Source organism: Pongo abelii, chromosome 4, assembly GCF_028885655.2.
Source record: "Pongo abelii isolate AG06213 chromosome 4, NHGRI_mPonAbe1-v2.0_pri, whole genome shotgun sequence".
NCBI classification, from domain to species: Eukaryota; Metazoa; Chordata; class Mammalia; order Primates; family Hominidae; genus Pongo; species Pongo abelii.
In genome coordinates, this window is record NC_071989.2 from 39,398,250 (window position 1) to 39,421,346 (window position 23,097).

At 38.0% G+C, this 23,097-nt stretch overlaps 1 protein-coding gene across 4 annotated transcripts in view; it reads right to left on the reverse strand.

The window, feature by feature from the left end:
* Window positions 1-23,097, reverse strand: part of FYB1 (FYN binding protein 1) — a 114,122-nt gene that overhangs the window by 40,300 nt on the left and 50,725 nt on the right. For all 4 annotated transcript variants that reach the window (XM_024247592.2, XM_054555513.2, XM_054555512.2 and 1 more), the window contains one exon: window positions 7,813-7,969. In XM_024247592.2, the coding sequence (XP_024103360.2) occupies window positions 7,813-7,969 (157 nt within the window). The remainder of the gene's footprint in view (window positions 1-7,812; window positions 7,970-23,097) is intronic.

Sequence of the window (23,097 nt, forward strand, 5' to 3'; positions counted from 1 at the left end):
AAAATAGGCCTTTGCATTATTAACTTTGATGAATTGAATATTAATTAAAAAGATGAAAATGCCTAAGACATTAAAATACACTGACATTGTACAGAGTAAAATCCATAGCTCTTTTTATGGCATACAAGGTTCTTATGATCAATCTTGCCCTGTAAAGCTTTATTTCTCATATTTCCTTTTCTTACATTATCTTCTCACATATTAACAGTAAACTCACATGCTGTCTGAACTCTCTCTGGTTTCTTGTTCCTTCACGCTCAGCCCACGCTTCCCTTCTTTGGAATAATCCTCCCTTCTCAGCATCCCCTGCTTGTGGTCCTCCCATTCTTTTTTTTTTCTTTTCTTTTTTTTTTTTTTTTTTTTTTTTAAGACAGAGTCTCACTCTGTTGCCCAGGCTGGAGTGCAGTGTTGCAAACGTGGCTCACTGCAACTTCTGCCTCCCGGGTTCAAGTGATTCTCCTGCCTCAGCCTCCCGGGTAGCTGGGATTCTACAGACGCCTGCCACCACGCCCGGCTAATTTTTGTATTTTTGGTAGAGACAGGGTTTCACCATGTTGTCTAGGCTGGTCTCGAACTCCTAACCTCAGGTGATTCACCCGCCTCAGCCTCCCAAAGCGCTAGGATTACAGGCATGAGCCACCGCACCTGGCCTCCATTCTTCAAGCCTCTCCTTAAACAGTCCTTCCTTTGTGAAGTTGTCCCTGATTTCCTTAAGCCTAATCATTGCATTGCTTCTCTGCATCATTCATCCATCCATCCATCCATCCATTATAGTGATTATTCTGTATTCCTTTGTAATTATGGGGTAATTGCTTCAGGTCTCTCTTTTTACTACCAGGCCATAAACTCCTTAAGGAAAGGGATTGTCACTTTGCTAGTTAATTTATATTTATGATTATCCTTTTAGAGAGTTATTAGCATAATTCCTGTCATGATAGGCTTTTGATTTTTTTGATGAATTAACAATATTCCAGTAATACCAAGAGACTGACTTTTATTACTAAAGCAAATTATCATTGGTGAAAAGGATGTTAAATCAAAAAGGCCACCAGATTTAAGCAATTTACTTCCTAAAACACCTGTATGAACAACAAATACTTCTAAAAGGAAGGATATTTGCATAGCACATTCATACATGTGTGTCTGCACATTTATGCAAAACATTTATTACTTGTAGACAATGTTTGCCTGCACACTTTTGTTTTATTTATGGACCCAAAATTATAGCATATGAATCTTAGTGCCACTTTATATAGGCCTGAATTTATAATATGTATATTATAAAAATATTCAATAAATGTGAAATAGTGACTATAATAGCAATGATGGTGAAGAATAAAAGGAAAAGAGATGAGGAAAATAAATAAGTGCAGGTGCCATGAGTAAATCCAGATTAAACTGTCAGCAAATTCGCCAAGGTTTCCAAGCATTGAGAAAAGCCCCATAGAGAGAGTAAGAGAAAAACAATGGAACCAGTCAAAGCCCAAGTCATAAGAAACTGAGCAGAGGGAGGGGTGAAGGAGAAGAAAAGGAAGCTTACCAGTTATGATAATAGGTCTATTCAATAAGGCCTCTCACTATAGATCTTTGTTTTTATGCTATAGCATGTAGAATTAAATAGGAAAAGTAAAGTTAATGACTGTCATTTTTAGAAAGCTTATTAGTGTTTTATTTCCTGATGTATAAAGATGTAAAACTGTTGACCTCTATACTTTTCTTTTCTTTTTTTTTTGGAGACAGGATCTCACTCTGTCCCCCAGGCTGGAGTGCAGTGGTGAGATCATGGCTCACTGTAGGCTGGACCTCTCAGGCTCGGGGATCCTCCCACCTCAGCCTCCCAAGTAGCTGAGACGACAGGTACGTGCCACCATGCCCAGCTAAACTTTTGTACATATGTGTGTGTGTGTATGTATATTTAAATTTAAAATGCAATATAACTTTGGCCTCAACTACTTTATTTTCAAAGTTATTTAGGATTTCTGATTCTCACCTGTCTTGAATCTTTTATGCTCTTAAGACATCCAGACTTGAATGATATGATTGCAAGTTACTTCTGGGAACAGCTTTAGGAGTAGGCAGAACAGGCTGCAAGATGATAAGTCCACCTGTCTTCTTCTTCTTTTTTTTTTTTTCTTTTTTTGAGACGGAGTCTTGCTCTGTCGCCCAGGCTCACTGCAAGCTCCGCCTCCCAGGTTCACGCCATTCTCCTGCCTCAGCCTCCCGAGTAGCTGGGACTGCAGGCGCCCGCCACCACGCCTGGCTAACTTTTTGTATTTTTAGTAGTGACGGGGTTTCGTCGTGTTAGTCAGGATGGTCTCGATCTCCTGACCTTGTGATCTGCCCTCCCCGGCCTCCCAAAGTGCTGGGATTACAGGCGTGAGCCACCGTGCCCGGCAAGTCCACCCTGTCTTCTAAAATTCCTTCCTTGATCCCAATTAGAGATTCCACTCTACACCCTAGGGAGAATTGTAAACCTTAGGGAAGCCATTGCTCCCCGCTGCTCTAATGCTCTGCTCCTGCAATTCTCCCCTCTCTCCACCCTTATCATTATATATATATTATATATATATAATATATATATATATTTGTAGACGCAGGGTTTCACCATATTGCTCAAGCTGGTCTTGAATTCCTGGATTCATGTGATTGGCTCACCTCGGCCTCCCAAAGCGCTGGGATTATAGGCATGAGCCACCATGCCCAGCTGGCCTTTATACTTTATTGGCTATTCATGCATTTAGCTTTTAATTATCAGCAGTTTTTTTTTTTTTTTTTAAAGAAGGAAGAAGAAATCTACTTGACACATTAAGCTTTATTCTATACCTGCCTTACTGGGAGTAATATCTTGCAGCCTTTTTTCTGGAACATGTCTTCCTATATTTAACCCACGAGGAATTTGAAAACTGACTTGTTTAAGCCAACACTTTCCAACTGGTGTGAGACAAGACTATCTGACAGCGGGCTGCTGATATGGCAAGTCTCAAGTTTCAGAACATTTTAAGCATCTCTAATTAATAAAAAGGTTATAATGGTAAATTTTTACTTTTCCTCCAATTTTACAGACAAAAAATAAAACACACATACAAACAGAAACCAAAAAACCCTTTAAACTAACTATGAATGACTTCAGGGTAAGAACTGTTGAAACTTCCCTTTTCTAACCTTAGTCACTTCCCATTATTTATTATTTTTTATTACTTCACTTTTCCTGTCTCATTACTATTAATAACCATGTAATTCGTTTGATATGCCAAAACACTCAACCATTGATTCTGTTTTAATATGAAAAATTATGATGTTAAAATTATAATTTAAAAAGGTACCAAGAAATGTATTACACTAAAAGGTGTTGATTTGAACATTAAAAATGATAAACATGCTCTTTTGACCCATTTCATTTTCTCTTCAAATGCGTGAGTAAAAATAGCAGAAGATGTAACAAACTGATTTCTGACCACTAGGTGGGGAAACAATACAATTTAAAATACAATATAACTTTGGCCTCAACTACTTTATTTTCAGTTATTTAGGATTTCTGATTCTCACCTGTCTGGAATCTTTTACACTCTTAAGACATCCTGACCTGAATGATATGATTGCAAGTTACTTCTGGGAACAGCTTTAGGAGTAGGCAGAACAGGCTGCAGATGATAAAATCCACCCTGTCTTCTAAAATTCCTTCCTCGATCCCAATTAGAGATTCCACTCCACACCCTAGGGAGAATTGTAAACCTTAGGGAAGCCATTACTCCCCGCTGCTCTAATGCTCGGCTCCTGCAATTCTCCCCTGTCTCCAGACTTATCATTTTTCCCTCTTGACTGGATCTTTCCATCAGCCTACAAACGTGCTGTTATTTCCATCTTTAAAAAGGCTCTTGATCTCATTTCTCCCATCAGTTACTGTCCCATTTCTTTGGTTTCCCTTTCTTTGTAAAGGAGTTGTTTATATTTGCTCTGTCCAACTCCTCTCCTTTCATACTCTTTTAAAGCCATTTCAATCAGCCTTGCAGCCCCACCACTCCTGACAACTTCGCCTGCACTGACCTCCACAGTCCTCACTTTTTGGCCTCCACCAGCACCTGGCACAGTTTCTCACTGACTCCTCCTTGGATACTTCCTTTCCTGGGCTTCCAAGACCCCCACTTTATTGATTGTTCTTTTTATTCTCCTTTACCCCTTCTCCTCCTCCCAGGCCTCAGAGAGTTACAGTGCCCCAGAGCTCAGTTCTTTTCTTCTCTGTTTACACTCCCTTCCTTGGTCATCTTAACCAGCCTTATGACTTTCAGTGTGGAATGTGTTCCCATTTCTCTCCTATTTTAAGCCAGAATTCTCTCCCAAACTCTACACTTCTTACCCAATTGGATGCTTAAAAGGTACCTCAAACTTAACATAGCCATGACCTCCAGATCTTCCTCACCTTTGTTAAACAAAACTTGTTCACCTTTGTTAAACAAAATCTAGGAGGCCATTTTTTTTGGACTAAATTCCTGTACTGGGCCCCAGAAGACCAGATTAAAAATCAAAATGGAGTCACCCATGCTCACCAAACTGAAACTGAGTTGTTATCTGGCCTTTTGAGAAATCAGGAGAGAGAGAGAACGGCCTAGTTGCCTGAAGAGGCCAATTTTCACTTTCTGTCATAATAATGAAGCTCTGTTTTAATCTTCACAAGAAAGACTGACCTGAAGTAACCTGATGTTAACCAACCCATTATCTTTCTATTGTTCTATCTCCCTATACCTGCCTTACAAGGAAAGTAACTTTGAAATGACCAATCCACTTTTTGTTTTTTGTTTCTGCTTTCTTCAGTTCTTTCTGTTTATAAAGCCAACCTCCTCTGCTTCACACTTTGGAACACTTACTTTATTTTATAGAACAAAGTGTTGCCCAATTTTAGATGTGCAAATAAAAACTCTTGAGATCTTTAGATTTGTTGTGATTTTAACATCTTCATCCTTTGACATCTTCAGCCTCCTCATGGTGGTGCTTGGGCTTATGGAAGCATGATCCTTACAGTTGCTTGGGCCAAAAACACTGGAACCACCCATTCTAGATTCCCATTTTCCTTCATACACTAAATCCAAATTCTTTTGTCTCTCTCTTCAAAATACACCCAACATATGGACACTTCTCACCACCTCCACTGTTCCCATCATGGTCAGTGCTACTGCATACCTTGCCTGCATTTCTGTCATATCTGACTAACAGGTTTCCCTGCTTTGACAATTGTCTACCTACTGTCTCTTCTCAGCATAGCCATTAAGGTGATTTTTATAAAGCACAAGTCAGAAAACGTCACTGCTCTGCTGTAGCTCTTTGAGTGGTTCCCATTTCACTTAAGATAACTGCTGCAATCTCTATCATGGCTTACAAGGCCCTACATAAGCTGACTCTTTCCCTACCATTCCTTCCCTTGCTCTCTCTACCTGCTCTTTGTGCCTAGAACAGTCTTCCTTCATGTCTAACTCCCTTAGTTCCTTTGAATCTTTGCTCAAGTATCATTTTCTAGTAGGTTGGTGCAAAAGTATAAATATATACTTCTCTCAAGCAGCAACATGCTGTCCTCAACGCCACCCTCACACTCCACCTCCACCACTTACCTCTGCTCTGTTTTCCCTTTAGGAAATATGTTAGGAAGTATCAAGTGCTAATACCATATTCTTTACCTGTTTATTATTTATTTATTTTTGAGACAGGGTCTTGCTGTGTCACCCAGGCTGGAGTGCAGTGGCACAATTATGGCTCACTGCAGCCTCGACTTCCTGGGCTGAAGCAATTCTCCTGCCTCAGCCTCCTGAGTATCTGGGTCTACAGACATGCACCATCATGCCCAGCTAATTTTCAAATGCTTAGTAGAAACAGGGTCCCGCTATGTTGCCCAGGCTGGTCTCCAACTCCTGAGCTCAAGTGATCCTCCCACCTCTGTCTTTCAAAGTGTTGGGATTACAGGTATGAGCCACCATGCCCAGCCCTGTTTATTATTTTCATTTCTTTAGTCTCTTGGTCCCTGCTTTGCAGGGGTCTTTTTTTGTTTACTAATATTTCCTGAACTCCTATTACAAAAGCACAATGTAGTGGCTCAAAAAACACTTGTTGCATGACTGTAAAGGAAATCTATTAGATCTTGACTTGAGAGTGGTCTTTGATTAGAAAAGGGAGGAACATTTGCAGGTTGGCAGAGGGAATGTTTGGGAAATACTCATGTATTTGTTTTGAGGACTGGTGCTGTGAGAAGCACAGACACACCTATATCTTTCACAATTCTTCTTACAGACTACCCCATACATTGCCCCTTCATGTAAAATATAAGCTTTTGAGTCTGAACATCAAGGACCATTTTGGTTTCATTTCCTCTATGTATTTCTAGCTTCCCCTTCTTGGGGAAAATTTTCTAACCCAGAGATTTCTTCATTGTGGAATTTACTTGAGCTTTCTGGTGGGAGCTTGAAAGTCTTTCACTATACACATTTTCCATTTTGAAAAAACAAAGTAGCTGTATATCATGGAGGATTAGAGGCTTTAAATTGACATCCAGAAATTCAAATGCCTTGAAGGGTGTGCAGCCCGTTAATATAAATGCACAACGCAGGTCATATATAAGATAACAGCCAGGAAGCTGCTCTAGCACCTTCTACTTACTATCCTTAAACCCCCAAGAAAGCATATTAAAGTTAAAAAATGGTGGTGTTTTTCCATGACAAATATGTTTTCTATCCTTTCCCTAAATTGTAGTCATCAAGCATTTCAGGGAATCTGTCAATCCAATATTGTTATTAACAGTTTCCATTACATGGATTATGGATATTAAGTATTTAGTTGTAAGGAACATCAATCTGGTAGGGGAATTTAAGTGAAGGAAAATCAAATTGTACTAAATATGTTGAGATATTACTTATTTGTGATAAAGGAGAATCATGTTAAGCAATTTTCTACAAGAAGAAAGGGAATATCTAGTCTATTTTGTCTTAAGGATTTATGCTTGCCATTGTCTGAATATTCTTCTTAAAATGACATTCCATTTTATTCCAACCTGTCACTTGCTTTTTCCTTTACCAACTATTCTATTAAATCCTGGATAAAGAGCCCATGCATGGCAACCCCTACAGTGCTCACATTTCTGAAAAATATCATCTAAGAAAATTCAAGCAAGAGCAAGCTTGAATAAAAGTTTCCTAGATTTTAACGCCCAGACAAAAATTCTGATGTTTTTGTTATTATTGTTTAATTAAAGGAGGCTATTTAGCAAAGTAGTTTAAAGCACATTTACTTTGGATTCTGACTACATTGGTTGAAATTTTTATTCTATACTATTTTGTGATCTTGGAGAAGTTACTTGGCTTCTTTGCAGAGCTAAAGTTCCATTTCCTCATCTGTGAAATAATGACGATACTATCTAATCAATAAGGTTATAAAGATGATATATGTAAAATTCCTAGCACATTATAAGCAGTCAGTAAAAATATGGTGATGGAGTGGTGGTGATCGTGATAGTGGAGGAGTTGGAGATGGTGATAGTGGAGGAGTTGGTGGTTCTCAAGAAAGCTTCAGAACTTTTTAAAAAACAGTGGAAATTTTCTTCAAATAAATGCTTAAGGGGAAACCCAACATAAAACAGATAAATAAGAATGGCTCAGAACTGAGCAATTCTAGGGGTATTTTGCACTGCCAGCTTGGCCAGCTCTTCTTCTTGCCAGCTGCCCACTTTTGTAGACCCAGAAGTTTCCCATGGAACCCTTAGCATTCGACCAAGCATAGTTTGAAAATCTATGGCAAGAGACTAGGAAAGAAATCGCAAGATAATCTTTTGCTTACTTTAGGTCAAACGGAGGTTTAATGTTTCTGGGAGGTAGGCTTGGGACTGGTGGTTGTGATGGGTGAGATGCCGGCAATGGTGGTTGGCTGGCCGGATGGGATGGTGGAGGTGGTGGCAGGGAAGTTGTTGAGTAAGACGTCTGGCCTTTGCTAGTACCTAAGAAGCAAAGCAAACAATACCATGAATTAAGACAAATCTTCAAAAAGAAGATTGTTAATTGCAATCATAGTTGGCTACAGATAAAATAATTTGGCAAAAATTAACAACTGGCTATATGGAATTTTCAATAAAGAGTTATGTTTATTTTATTGTTATTACTACGTTGTGTGCTATATATCTTTTGTGAGACAGGGTCTCGCTCTGCTACCCAGGCTGGGGTGCAGTGGCTCCATCATGGTTCACTGTAAGCTCAGACTCCTGGGCTTTCGGGATCTTCCTGCCTCAGCCTCCTGAGTAGCTGGGACTACACGCATGCACCACAATGCCCATCTAAAATTTTTTAAAAATGTTATACTTTTTATAGAGATGAGGTCTTGATATGTTGCCCAGGCTAGTTTTGAACTCCTGGGCGCAAGCAGTCCTCCTGTCGTGACCTCCCCAAATGTTGGGATTACAGGTGTGAGCCACTATACCCAGCCTTATTCATCCTTTACATCAATAAAATGTATTACATATATGTATATACGCATAACACATATACACACAGAATTTTTCCTGGTTGTTAAACATTTATCAGCATACCGTTGCTGGTACCTAAAAAATTCCTAGGTTCTATCTGCTAAATAGCGACTAGAATCAGTTGTTTCTATATCTTTCCTCTTTGTTTTGATCCTCTTCACTCTTCCTCTCACTCATTCCTCCACTGACTTTCTGGTTTCATATATTGGGCTTTGGAATTATGCAGGTTGCCTTGTTTTCCTAAATATGGAATTTAAATTTCTTTCTCGTTTTGGGGTGATTTTCTGAGAGGAAAAGAGGATAATATCTTGACAAACATTTTGTTTTAATTTTACCTGCCTTTGAGCACAAATGAGGTCATTTTTTCATGTTTATAACCATTTTCCTTTTTTTTTTCCTTTTGAGAGGGAGTCTAGCTCTGTCGCCCAGGCTGGAGTGCAGTGGTGCGATCTCGGCTTACTGCAACCTCTGCCTCCCAGGTTCAAGCGATTCTCTTGCCTCTGCCTCCTGAGTAGCTGGGATTATAGGTGCCTGCCACCATGCCCAGCTAATTTTTGTATTTTTATTGGAGATGGGGTTTCTCTTTGTATTTTTAGTAGAGACGGGATTTCACCATGCCCACCGCTGTGCCCAGCTAATTTTTGTATTCTTAGTAGAGACAGGGTTTCACTGTGTTGACCAGGCTGGTCTTGAACTCTTGACCTTGTAATCCACCCACCTTGTCCTCCCAAAGTGCTGGGATTACAAGTGTGAGCCACCGCGCCCGGCTTCCTTTTAATTGTATTATTTATTCAAATACTTTGCCTATTTCAAAATTAGTATTTTCCTTTTCTTGGTTTCTAAAATATTTTTAATGAGGATATTAATCTTTTGTTTCTTAACTGGACCAACTGGACGTAATTAAGCTGCTTTGGATCCTGCTTTTGCCTGTCCATACATTAAAAATATAACACAACGAATAAAACCTCTCTTTACAAACTTCAAAAAAAATATGGCACTTTACTGTAAATTTCCTTACAAGGGTAATGCCAAGGTTTACACAGCATATGACACAAACACATTCCTAATTTCTTTTAGATATTTCTCCCTCTTGCCAAAGCTCTTCACTTAGGGTAATTGCTGACCATATTGTCCTCTCTCTTCATTCTCTGACCTCACCCTAGTGTTTCCCTTCTTCCTGGAGTCTTAAAAACTGCTCAGGCCCTGCACTGCAGACTCGAGACCCTCTAGGCCAGGTACAGTTCCCACAAGAATAGTTCTTCTTTCGCAGCTATTTCTGGGGGATGGAGGTAGACAGAATTTGTTCCCCTATAAATCTCATGAATAAAAAATTCCAACTCAAGATATTTGTGTTAGAAATGTTGAATCCGGTTTGTTTATGTCCTAACTAAAATAAAAATTTTTGGATATATCAGTCTTTTCCTCTAGTCTATTCGATCAATCCTTTTGTGTATAATTTCTGTCACTACATTATCTTTAGGAAGGCCTTCCCTAATTTGAGAACAGATAATTATAAACAGTATATTTTCTCCTACTTTGCTGTGGCTTAGTTTTTTTTTTTTTTTTTTACATTTAACACTTTAAAACTACTAGTAATTTATTTTGGAGTTTGGTGTGAGATAGAGATTTAATTTTATGTTGGTGGTTGTTGTTGCTCCTAAATCATTTAGCAAATGTTCTGCACCATTTGTCTGATAAGCTATTACTTACCAATTTGACATGCCTCTTTTATCATAGAATAAACATTAAAAAGTCTAGTGAATGTGACAGATGAAAATGGCATCCAGTTATTTTAATTCACAAATACTATGGTTCAGTAGATTCATAAATGATTTAAAAGCTGTACCCAAAGAGAATACGCCTCTGTGAGTAGATATTAATAAACCGTCCAAATAGAGAGAAAAATATTTATTAGCCATCTGTAAATTATCCTTTCATGGAAAAGATTTTGACAAGCAGGAGGCATTACCTTGGGAGAGTGACTTAAGGTCAACAAGTGAGAAGTTATAGAAATGGTGTAGGGAATTGTGAGTCCTTTGAATTGGAAACACTGAAAACTGACTTTCCCAAATCCAGGCTTTCTGCCTTTACACAGGCTTATGAGACTCTGATGGGCCCTCTGTGGTTCTGCTTACTTGACATCTATTCTCCTTTCTGCGGTTATAATAACTTGAGCAACCCAGGAAGCGGTGTGCTTGCTCTTCTACCGGACTTGGAACTAGAAGGGGGTCCTCCTTGAGTTGCCGGCAGCAGTCTTGCCACTGCCAGAGTAGGGCTCGCCTGAGAGTGCAACAAAACCAGAGGGAAGCAGGGCAAGAGATGGAAAGGGACTGGTTAAATTTTAAAGAAAAATTAGTTTTGGACAATTGTCAAAGATAATTTGAAAGACGTAATGAGGCACTAAACTAATTGAACATACTCTTCCTCATCAAGCTTGGGAGAACATATGCTAAAGTCTTCCTATGTTACACTAGTATGTGGCAGTGAAACACTTTGCTTTGCAAAATGTGTGGTCACTTTCAAATACTGCTAGGAATACATTTGCATGTAGACAAAATAATTCTAAGGAAAAGCATCTTAGTTTTTCTGGAGGAAAAAGCCAGTTAGACTTACTTTAATGTCTAACGATTGACATTAGAGTCTAATGATTGACTCTAAAATCTCAATCTGGACTTTATAAAGTGTACTAAAATATAATTAGAAATATTAACATCCTCAAAAGCAAAATATGTTTTTATTCTGATGGAAAGAAAGGGTATGAATATCAAACTATAGTAAAATGAGCAAAGAAATAGAAACAATAAAGATAAAAATATCTGGGAATAATGATATCAAATAATATTAATTAATCATGCAATTTTTGGCAGGCACCATACTAGGCATTCTACATATGTAATCTTATTTATTCTGTATAATGGCCCTATGGGGGTATATGTTATTATCTAGTTTCCATTTGATAGTTAAGAAAACTACCCAAGTTCAGAGAATTAGTAAGTCGTAGCGGTGGGGTTCAAACTTGGCCAGAATTTGAACTCTAGTCATTTTTTGAATGATGTCTATGCACTTTCTGCTATGCTCTACTGCTTCTCAAGGTAATTAAATGAAAATTATTAGTAAGCTAAAATAGACATTAGCAAACTGTCCTACCATCTGGGTGTAAGTTCAGCTTTTTTGATTTGTGTTTTTCCTCTTAGTGTGATTTTATGAGTGTTTTCAGTTTAATGCAGGAAAGACCTGGCTCTAGAGACTGTAAGGCTCACATATCGGGGTGTTCTGGATGCTAAATTCAGATGCCTTAGAATTTGATTTTGGAAACCAGAAAGCAGGGATGTAAACATTGAAGCTAGTAGGAAATAGGCTCTTAAAGATGAATGACTGATACTGGCTGGCTGGAAAAAAAAGCTCTGAAGAACTGAAATCGGGGAATTTTGAAATAGCAAAAAAGGACTTAGAAGATATGAAATAAAGGGAAAGAGCAACAAGTTTAGATCTCAGTCGGCATTACAAATTAGGGATGTGCAATTTGAGAGCTAACACCTAAAACTCTGATCTACTTATGGATCTCATCTCCCAAAGCTCAGGGGGGAATGCCTGGATATCTGTGATTTGAAAGTACTGGAACTGAAAAGACCATGTGGAATGTTTTCCTCAAAGAAAGACAGGATTGTGCAGGGATATGGATCCCTGTAGTAGTGGGCAGAGCTGGTCTTCTGGACAGTGCAGGATGGTTCAGCAGCAATGAGCTAATCAGATGAATTTGCAATCTACTACCCACTGTTGTCCTGAGACAGACTGAGGAACTGTGTTCTGACCATTTTACCAGGAGATCAAGGCTTCAAGAAGGACATAATAGGCATCTTGCTAATAAGTCAAGTGAGAGCTTGAGTGACTAATGACAAAAAAAATTAAGGAAAATTGGCTATATTTATATTAGGGAACAGTTTATACCAGTTACAGAAAAATGGGGAGAATTGCGAGTAATGGGGAGTGAAATTGCAATATCTTCTAGAACACAAAAACAATTCTTAAAAATCTAGGAAGTTAATAACCTCTGACTCAAACTTTTCATCCTTTTTAATTTTGGAAGTTTGGAAGAGATCTTGCACAAGTCACGTTCCTCTGCTCAGGCATGCTGGAATGGGCGGAGCACCGGGGCCATTTTATCACGAGGAAATGACCAGGAGAGACTTTCCATGAGTCAGTGGGTGCTCAGTGGTTATCTGGCCCTGCTTTGAAGAATGGCTCCAGGTTCACTGAAATGCAGGCTACCCAAAATGGTGAGATTTTGTCAGGATCTAAAACTCTATAAACAGAAAAGTGGATTTGAGGGCAATGGAAGAAGGAGCAGGGAGAGAAAAGGTGGAAATGAATAGACAGGACCCAACGAGAGTGGTGGTATACTCATGGGAAATGGAAATTGTATTACTTCACAAACTTTGCATTTTATGTATTTCTGCTGGTCAAAAATGCTGGTTCTGGATTCTTTTACAACATTCTGGTAACAAAGATCTATGAAGACTTAGGATATCTACCTTGTAGATGCTAATGTTCGTGACTTTTGACTAAGAAGGTACCTAAAGTCTTCATGTCCCGAGGGGCATAAGGAACATGTGGAGATCTGGTTCTCAATTTCCTTTTTAAATCCATGGATTCCTTAACAACACCAAAGACATTACACCATATTGCTGCTCCCAATTGCCACAAAACCCTGACCCTAGACTTGGCATTTCTAATTCTGGCTTTCTTGGGGTATCTTAGACCAGGCATTAGAAAACTTTGATTTTATCTCCAGCTCTATCACCAAAGAGCTATTTGTCTTTGGCAAATCACTTAATCTCCATGTGATTTAGTTTCTCCATCTGTCAAATGGGAGTAATCGAGCCCTAACTACCTCAAAGGGTTTAAGGATGAAATGAGCTAATACATGTGAAAGCATCTTAAAAAGTCTGAAGCATTGCATAAACATAAAAGATGGTCACACAAGGCTGAGGGGTGTCACATATAAAATCATTTCTAAGTTACTTTAACTTAAGAAATTTGGAAATTATTTAATTTCATCATCTATTTGTTTGAGAACTATTAAGCATTTGTCTCAGATTTTAGCCGTGGGCTGGCAACTCGGCATATAGACTTTTATTTTCTCTGGGCCAGTATAGGTACATAGCATTTCCCATTCAAACAAGAAGAAAAGCTCTAGCAACCACATGGCACTGCCAGAGTCTGTATTGGTGAACTCTGCACTAAGTAGTTTGTAAAACTATTTGAGTGGACACTTAATGGGAATCTCTTACGGTTGCACGGCCACGTACAGTCATTCGTACCTAAACTAAACACAGACTTTCTCAGGACTGAGTCTCACTGAGATCTTACCACATTTACCATAAAGGTTGTTTGTAATTCCCTTCATTCCTGGACTGTACCCTTGCCTTCCTCATGTACCACAGATGACCTTACCTCTTATTTTACTAAGAACGTGGAGAATGCCCCATCTGACTATCTCCACTTGCTCTGCATTCTAACTGAAAATCTCCTGATATCTTGCTCTCCCGTTTTTCCTTTGCTCCAGATTCTTTGGAAAGATGGCATTCCTCCTTGCACATACTAACAATGGCATTTTAGTTCCCATCAGTGCCTGCTTCCTTGTACAGCCCACTCCCTTTATTATTAACTCCTTCATTGCATCAAGCAAGAAACATTTACTAAGCACTTACCATGTGCTCTGAACTGTGTGTTTCATCTTTTCAATGCACTTTCCATCTTAAACATGGTCTGATATCTTCAACTCTATAGAAGAACAACAGTATCCTTTTTTAAACCTCTTGCCCCACCCTAGATACCAGCTGATTTTGTTCCTCTTCTTCGTGGCCAAACTTCTTGGAAAAAACCCCTACATTTGCTACTTCTATATCTTAAATGTGCTTGGATGGCCTCATGGAGAAGTAAAGAATGAAAGGCTTAGGTTTAAATTCAGATTCAACCACTTTTATATCAACCTTCCGGTTTTTATTACTCAATATGAAGACTTGGTTAAGTTGCTTGACATCTCCAAGTCTTCATTTTCTCATCTGCGAAAGGGTCACATACACACGCTCTGCAGAAGCATCTGACACATGATATGGTAGTTCTTAATAAATGGTCCTATTCTTCTTAGCTACTAATTGATCTGGCTGTCCCATTCATATACTACAGTCTACTCCCCTCAATTGCAAAGAAAACAATAAACAAACAGAAACCACTTTTTCCTCAAATTAGTCATGTCTAATCCTAGATTTGTTCGAGAATCTTAGAATAGTCTAAGAATGAAGAAGTTTAAATCCCTAGATCTACCCCAGTAGGCACCAAAACAGCCAAATACTACTTTCAGATTCTTCACTCCAAAACACACCAGAAACAATTTTCAACATGAGAATCTGAAAGACTGGCAGAAGGAATGTTTGTGCTGAAGTTATTGAGGCCTGGGTTTGACTACTAATCCCACCCAGTATTAGCTGTAAGACACTGGGTAATTTATTTTGCTTCTCTGGGTTTTACATTCTCTGCCTATTAAAATGGGACTACTGACTCTTAACTTGCAGGGTTGCTATAAGAATTCAAAATATGTCTGTCTGCCAAGCACAGAGTAGGTATTCAGTGCTACTTATGAATTACTCTAGGAACTAAGACGGTTGTGTTCTGTATGGGGTAGGCTCTTTAAAAATCAATAGGACATGTTTATTTCCATCTGTGCAGAGAGATTGGTATCGTCATACTTCAGTAACTTTTATTGGAAGTTTTCTAAACTGCCACCTGTGCTTGAAATGACATGCTAATTGCCACACATCTGACTATTCTGTTAAAAGCAAGATTTTAAAAAACTGCCTGCCCTTTTGAAGTGTGGTGTGGCTGTCCTGTGATTCCCTGGTGTTAACACCTAGCTCAGAGAGCTCTCTGTTTGTACGCAGAGCACTGGTATGTGTTTTCTCACGCCATTTTTATTTTATTTAAAATTACCATAAATTACTTTCTCATTTATTTATTCATTTTCTTCCTAGCTAAACAGTGAGCTTCTGAGGTGGGTCTCCACTGTCAATACCTGTGTATGCCCTATGACACTGCATGTATCACACATTTAATGTTTCACTGATTGATTTTCTTTTTCTTTTGTCCTTTTCCCTTTAGAAAACAAAAATAATTTTAAAAAGCAAACTGTAAAATAAATATCAGCACAGTAAAACATTTAAGAAAATATAGGAGGGAATGCTGAAAAGAAAAACCCCTGTTCTAGACCCCCATAGTCTAGTTACAAGCCTCAAAGACAACAGTTGTTACTAGTTTCTTAGGTATATTTTAAGAAATATATTCTATGTATTTTTTTACAGAAATGGAACCATGGTATATACATTATTCTGTACTTTTCTTTCTTAACTTAATTTTAAAAAGATGTTGTATATTGGCACAAAAAGAGCAATCTGTTTTTTTTTTTTTTTTAAATTACAGTGGAGTTCTCCATTGCATGGATTTACCTTATTTTACGTGACCAGTCTTATTATTGCTGGTCACTTAGGTTATAAAAATAACTACTGAAGTATAAGTCATATAAACAAACTAGTTTAAAATATACAACTCCATGGTATTAATATATTTACAGTTGTGCAACCAGTACTATAATCTAATTTTAGAATATACACATCACCTCAAAAATAAACCCCTGTACTTACTGGCAGTCACTTCCCATCCCTATCCCCAATCCTTGCTGCCATAGGCAACCAATAATCTGTTTTTGGTCTCTTACAGATTGGCTTATTCCAGATATTTCATGTCAACAGAATCATACAATATGTGGTTGTTTGTGACTAGTTTCTTTCACTTAGTTGTTTTTGCAGTTCAATTATATTGTAGCAGATATTTATACTACTATTTTATGGCTGAATCATATTTCATCATATATCACATTTATTTTTCCATTCATCAGTTGATGAACATTTGTTTCTACCTTCTGCCTGTTATACAGAATGCTGCTATGAACGTTAATGTATGTCTTCATGTGGACCTATGTTTTCATTTCTCCTGGGTAAATACCAAGAGTAGAATTGCTACATAACTCCATATTCAACCTTCTGAGGAACTCTAGATTGTTGCTTATTTTATGCTATTTTAGACAATTACAATTATAAAATTTTTCTGGTATGTGTGTCTTTGACCACAAGTATAAATGTACCTGTAGGATAAATTCCTAGAAAGTGAAATCGGTAGGTCAAAAGAACTGAGCATTAAAATATTTTGGTAGGCTGGGTGCGGTGGCTCACACCTGTAATCCCAGCACTTTGGGAGGATGAGGTGGGCGGATCACGAGGTCAAGAGATCAAGACCATCCTGGCCAACATGGTGAAATCCTATCTCTACTAAAAATACAAAAATTAGCCAGGCGTGGTGGCACATGTCTATAGTCCCAGCTATTTGGGAGGCTAAGGCAGGAGAATTGCTTGAACCTGGGAGGCAGAGGTTGCAGTGAGCCAAGATCGTGCCACTGCACTCCAACCTGGGCAACAGAGTGAGATGCTGTCTCAAAAAAAAAAAGTTTTGGTAAATAATGCCGTTTAGTGATTTTTTTTTTTTTAAACAGGTAGGAGAATACCTGTTTTACCATAACTTGACTGGCATGTATATTATCATACATTTTTGGTCTTAATAATCCTGAAAGGTAAACAATAAATGCTATATCAATTGGATTTTCATATTTATAAGTGAGGCTGAGCATTCTTTCATATGTTTATAAGACATTTTATTTGTGTATGTCTTCTTTATAAAGAATATTAGAAGTACAGCATCCTATTTAATTAAGTAGCTGGAAAAATGAACATTCTCTTTTATGATTGGTATTTGATATAATACAGAGTTTCATATACAATACAAACATATTAGTAGATACTGTTATGTAGGTAAAACTATCATTAAAAATTTTCAATCCTCAGCAGCCTTCAAGTCTAAGGACTTGAAACGTCTGGGTCACAGACTTAGAAAATCTAGTTTTACGGAATTTTTCCTTGCCCTAATTCAAAGCCATCTGCTCTTATCTTCAAAGGATTTGTAAACCACTGTGGATGGGAAATTTTGAATACCAATTTAGTTGAAAACAAAGCACTGTAACTATATTAGTATGAAATCTTTTGCTTTGAATGCAAACTGCCAAGAAAATGTTGGCCAGCTTAGAATAGTCCATCAAAGTGGAAAGAAAAGTAATACTGAAACATCAGTGTTTACATAGATAATCAAAGCTGAAATTAGAATGGAGGTGAAGAGGTAGAGATCAAAACAAATCTAATGATCAATGAGAGGAAAATAAGTAAAGAAAGGCTTTGATCACTGCCATAAACTCTTCCATCTCAGACCTAACTTTAACATTCAATGTCTCTGAATAATTTTTTCAACTGTTAAAAATTCACCTTCCCAATAACTTTGTTGGTTATTCAATTATATGTAATCATAAAAGGTAAATTGTTTTTATAAATGAGTTTATTCATTTTCCAGTCATAAAATAACATGAAATTCAAATTAGGCGGTAATTTGACAGGAGATTGCTGACTTTTGGATCTTTTTTTGGAAGGTTAAGTATGACTTTAAAAAGGAAAAAAGTCAGCATATAAGAAAAGTTCTTTGTCAGATGCTCATAGATTACAGGGTGCCTCTTCCCTCCTCTAAGATACAACGTATTTGGGTATAAAGCAATAACTGAATCTGTATTCTTCAAATATGAAAAGTTATTTTAAAAGTGTACTAATAACTTCTATAGGAGCAAAGAAAGCACTAGAAATCAAGTTTTAAAAACATCCTCAGATTGACTGTTTTAATTTTTGAGGGAATAGTGAATGTTTTGGCTAAATCAACAGTAGAAATCATTTGAGAACACTTTTAGGATAAAATCAATATAAGCCAGTAATATAACATCTATAAGCAGAGAAGGAATAAACCTTGATGTGCAGAGGCAATATCACATCCTCAGGGAGAGAGAGGGGCAAACAGAGGAGAAATAAAGCATGTGCTCCAAATTCAGCTGTCTGTGGGCACCAGGCAGGAGCATGCCTGTGTGCACTGAGCTGGGAGCACGTGACCATGGTGAACCGGAAACTAGTGCCCTGTCTCAATGGGTGACCACTGTGGGGCTCCAGCCCACTGTAAATATGTGAAGAAAAAGACTAGATTTTTCTATAAAATCCTCTACTTTTTGAATGTTGGCAACTATTAAAACAAAAGAAATCAATCAAACAAACAAAAAACTCTGCACACCCAACACAGCACATTTTTGGGCTACATTCATTTTTTTTTTGTTGTTGTTGTTGTTGAGATGGAGTTTTGCCCTGTTGCCCAGGTTGAAGTGCAGTGATGTGATCTCAGCTGACTGCAACACCCACTTCCCAGGTTCAAGCGATTCTTCTGCCTCAGCCTCCTGAGTAGCTGGGATTATAGGTACCCACCACCACACCTGGCTAATTGTGTAATTTTAGTAGAGACAGGATTTCACCAGGCTGGTCTCGAACTCCTGACCTCATGTGAACTACCTGCTTCAGTCTCCCAAAGTGCTGGGATTACAGATGTGAGCCACCATGACTGGCCTGTGCTACATTAATTTACGACATACACCCTTTTTAAGTAAAGAAAGAGAAAGCCTCACAAAGAAGTTTTAATAAAGGAAATTGCCTGACCAGTGGTTCATCCAGGAAGCAAGCTTTTCCTTGCTAAAACTATGAAGTTTTGAAAGGGACAAATTAGACCATCAGACCAGGCAAAGAATTGTAATGCACTGGGGAAAGAACTAGAACTGCCAACAAAGAAGGCAGAGCTTCCCTGTAGTGCCTGGACAGAGCAAATGTTCTTAGCGTGACTCAAAGGGAGATAAAGTGACTACGACTCAGTGTACCTGTAAGAAGCACAACTACATATACAGACATGTAATAAGAGAAGGTACTCAGTTAAGTTAAATATTTGCTACTTTTGCTACGGCAATGACTATTGTCGCCATTGCTTACAAAAAATAATCCTAAAATTCATATGGAAGCAAAAAGAGCCCTGAGTAGACAAAGCAACCCTAAGCAAAAAGAACAAAGCTGGAGCCATCACATTACCTGTCTTCAAATTATACAACAAGGCTATAGCAACCAAAACAGCATGGCACTGGTATAAAAATAGACACATAGGTCAATGGAATGGAATAGAGAGCCCAGAAAGCAAGCCACATACCCACAGCCAACTGATCTTTGACAAAGTCGACAAAAATGTACACTGGGGAAATGACACTCTATTCAATAAATGGTGCTGGGAAAATTTGACTGCCATGTGCATAAGAATGAAACCGGACTCCTATCTCTCACAATACACGAGAAATTAATGCAAGATGGAGTAAAGATTTAAATGTAAGATCTGAAGCTATAAAAATACTAAAAGAAAACCTAGGAAAAACTTATGGACATTAGCCTAGGCAAAAATTCATGGCTAAGACTTCAAAAGCAAATACAACAAAACCAAAAATAGACAAATGGGAGTTAATTAAACTAGAAAGCTTCTGTCGGTAAAAGAAATAATCAACTGAATAAGCAGACAACCTGCAGATCGGGAGAAAACATTTGCGAGCTACGCATCCAACAAAGGACTCATATCCAGAGTCTACAATCAACTCACAACCCCCAAAATAATCTCATTAAAAAGTGGGCAAAGGACATGAACAGATATTTTTCAAAAGAAGACACACATATGGCCAACAAGAATATGAAAAAGTGCTCCACATCACTAATCACCAAAGAATTGCAAATTAAAACCGCAATGAGATATCATCGTACAGCAGTCAGGATGGCTATTATTAAAAAATAAAAAAATAAGAGATGTGGGCAAGGATGTCGAGTAAAGGGAATGCTTATACACCGTTGGTAGGAATGTATATAAATTAGTACAACTGCTAGAGAAAACAGTATGGAAATTTCTCAAATAACTAAAAATAGAATTACTATAAGATTCAGCAATCCTACTACTGGATATTCAACCAAAAGAAAAGAAATCGGCCGGGCACAGTGGCTCATGCCTCTAATCCCAGCACTTTGGGAGGCCAAGGCAGGCAGATCACCTGAGGTCGGGAGTTCAAGACCAGCCTGACCAACATGGTGAAACCCCGTCTGTCCTAAAAATACAAAATTAGCCGGGCCTGGTGGCAGGTGCCTGTAATCCCAGCTACTTGGGAGGCTGAGGCAGGAGAATCGCTTGAACCCAGGAGGCGAAGGTTGTGGTGAGCCAAGATCGTGCCATTGTACTCCAGCCTGGGCAACAAGAGTGAAACTCCGTCTCATAAAAAAAAAAAGAAAGAAATCATTTTACCAAAAAAGACACCTGCACTTATATGTTTATCACAGTACCATTCACAATAGCAAAGCCATAGAATCAACCTAAGTGTCCATCAATGGATGAAACTTATGGATGACACTGATAAAGAACATGTGGTATACATGGAATACTACTCAGCCATAAAAAAATAAAATTATGTCTTTTGCAGTAACATGGATGGAGGTAGAGGCCATTACCTTAAGTGAAATAACAGAAACAGAAAGTCAAAAATCACCTGTTCTCACTTGTAAGTGGGAGTTAAATTACATACAGACGCAGACATAGAGTGTGAAATAATAGACACTGGAGACCGGGAAGGGATAGATGTGGACATAGAGTGTGAAATAATAGACACTGGAGACCGGGAAGGGTGGGAGGGTTGGCAACAGTGAGGGATTGGAAATTAATTAATGGGTACAATGTACACTGTTCTGGTGATGGTTATAATAAAAGCCCAGACTTCATTACTACTTAGACAAGGTATCCATGAAAAAAAACCCCTGCACTTTATCCCTTAAATTTATATAAATAAAAAAAGAAAGAAGGGACCCTGAGTCAAAATATAGCACCTAAACATAAGATGATAAATCAGGTTTTAGAGGAGAGAAAGATATATAAAGTTGGTGCAAAGGTAATTGCGGTTTTTGCCATTACTTTTGGTAAAAACTGCAATTAACTTTGCACCAACCTAAAAGAAGAAAAGACACAGAAGGAAAAAAATATAAACGCCACAAAGAAGTAGTGGGGCACAGTGGAGAGAGGGAGCGTTTTGAAATGAGATGATCCGGGGATCAGGCTTCTACTAGAGGTGTGATCTTGGGTAGTTCTCTCTCTCTCTCTCTCCCTTGTTTTTGCTTTTGTTTTAAGGTATTTTTTAATTACACAAATAATACATGACTCACTTCTGGAAGAAGCTTTACAACACAGATAAAGTAGAGTTTCAGATGACCTCTCACTCCTCCTTGCCCTCCCTTTCCCAGAGAGTACCATTGTTTATCTTTGCAGAACCTTTTCTAAGTATTTACTGACCCGTGTATGTATGCACAGGAATATCTGATTAAAAACCTAAATAGCTCTGCATGCTGAATATTGTGCTGCCTATTTTGGGCTTATCTTGTCCTTTGTAAATGTTCCAGAGTATTCTGTGTTAGGGATAGTCCAGGTTTGTTGAGTCTTCCCCCTTGACTAAGAACAATGTAATGATGAGCATCTACTTGTGCCGGGCAGTTTTGCGGCGGGGGCAGGGGGAAGTGTTCTAGGACAGAGATCTAAAAGTAGAATTGCCGAGATGAAGGATTTGCATATTTTATTTTCCTGTAGGATCTGCCAATTGTCCTCCAGTGAGGCTTCAGCAATGTGCCTCAATGAAGTCTTGTCTCCTCATACCCTCTCTATCACTGGACGTTTGTAATCACTTTTTAATTTCACTAGCACAATCACTTAATCTTCCAGGGCATCAGCTTACTCTGTAAAAAGGCAAAAATTCTACTTCACAATAAAGTTATGACAATTATATTATTTAACAACAGTGCCCATCACAAACTCACAAAAGACACTTTATAAATGTTAATTATCTTCCATTATTATGGATATTTTAGTGAAAAAAATTAGTCAAACTAGATGTGTCTCTGTGTAACTTTCTTATGGTGCTAATAAACCTTTGCAATTGGTAGCATGTGTTTAACTGTTGAGTAAGCCTATTTTTTTCAAAAACTTTTAGCCCACATTCATATTCTATTTTTAATTAAAGTGCTGTAATCAGGAATATTTCTCTTGAATTTAGCATTGCTATATTATCATGTCATGTATTATAACTCAATTTTCCCACTACATGTCTTCTTTCAATTACTGTAAAACCTTTGTTTCTATAGTTCATCATGACGATATTTGGGCTGCACTTGTTAGCCTGAGACAAGTAAAGGTGTATTTTAATGACAATTAACGAAAAAGTTATTCTTCCATTAACTTTTTTTTTAGACTTTCACTGAATGAAAACATAATATAAAAAATTGTGTAAGAAATTTGTGGATTTCTGAGAATGTCCAAAGACCTCGGGTTGATCTATACTGCCCTAATTGCCACAGTCAGGTTATCAATTGCATGTAAAGATACCTCCACCTTATTTATCTAATCTGTATACTTTGCTTAATAATTCTAACTCTAATATCAAACAATGCCAGGTTTTACAGCTTCTAAGTCTAATTCTTAAATCTTGTCACTATATTATAAAAATTAGGTTAAAAACCATAGTCACATTTACT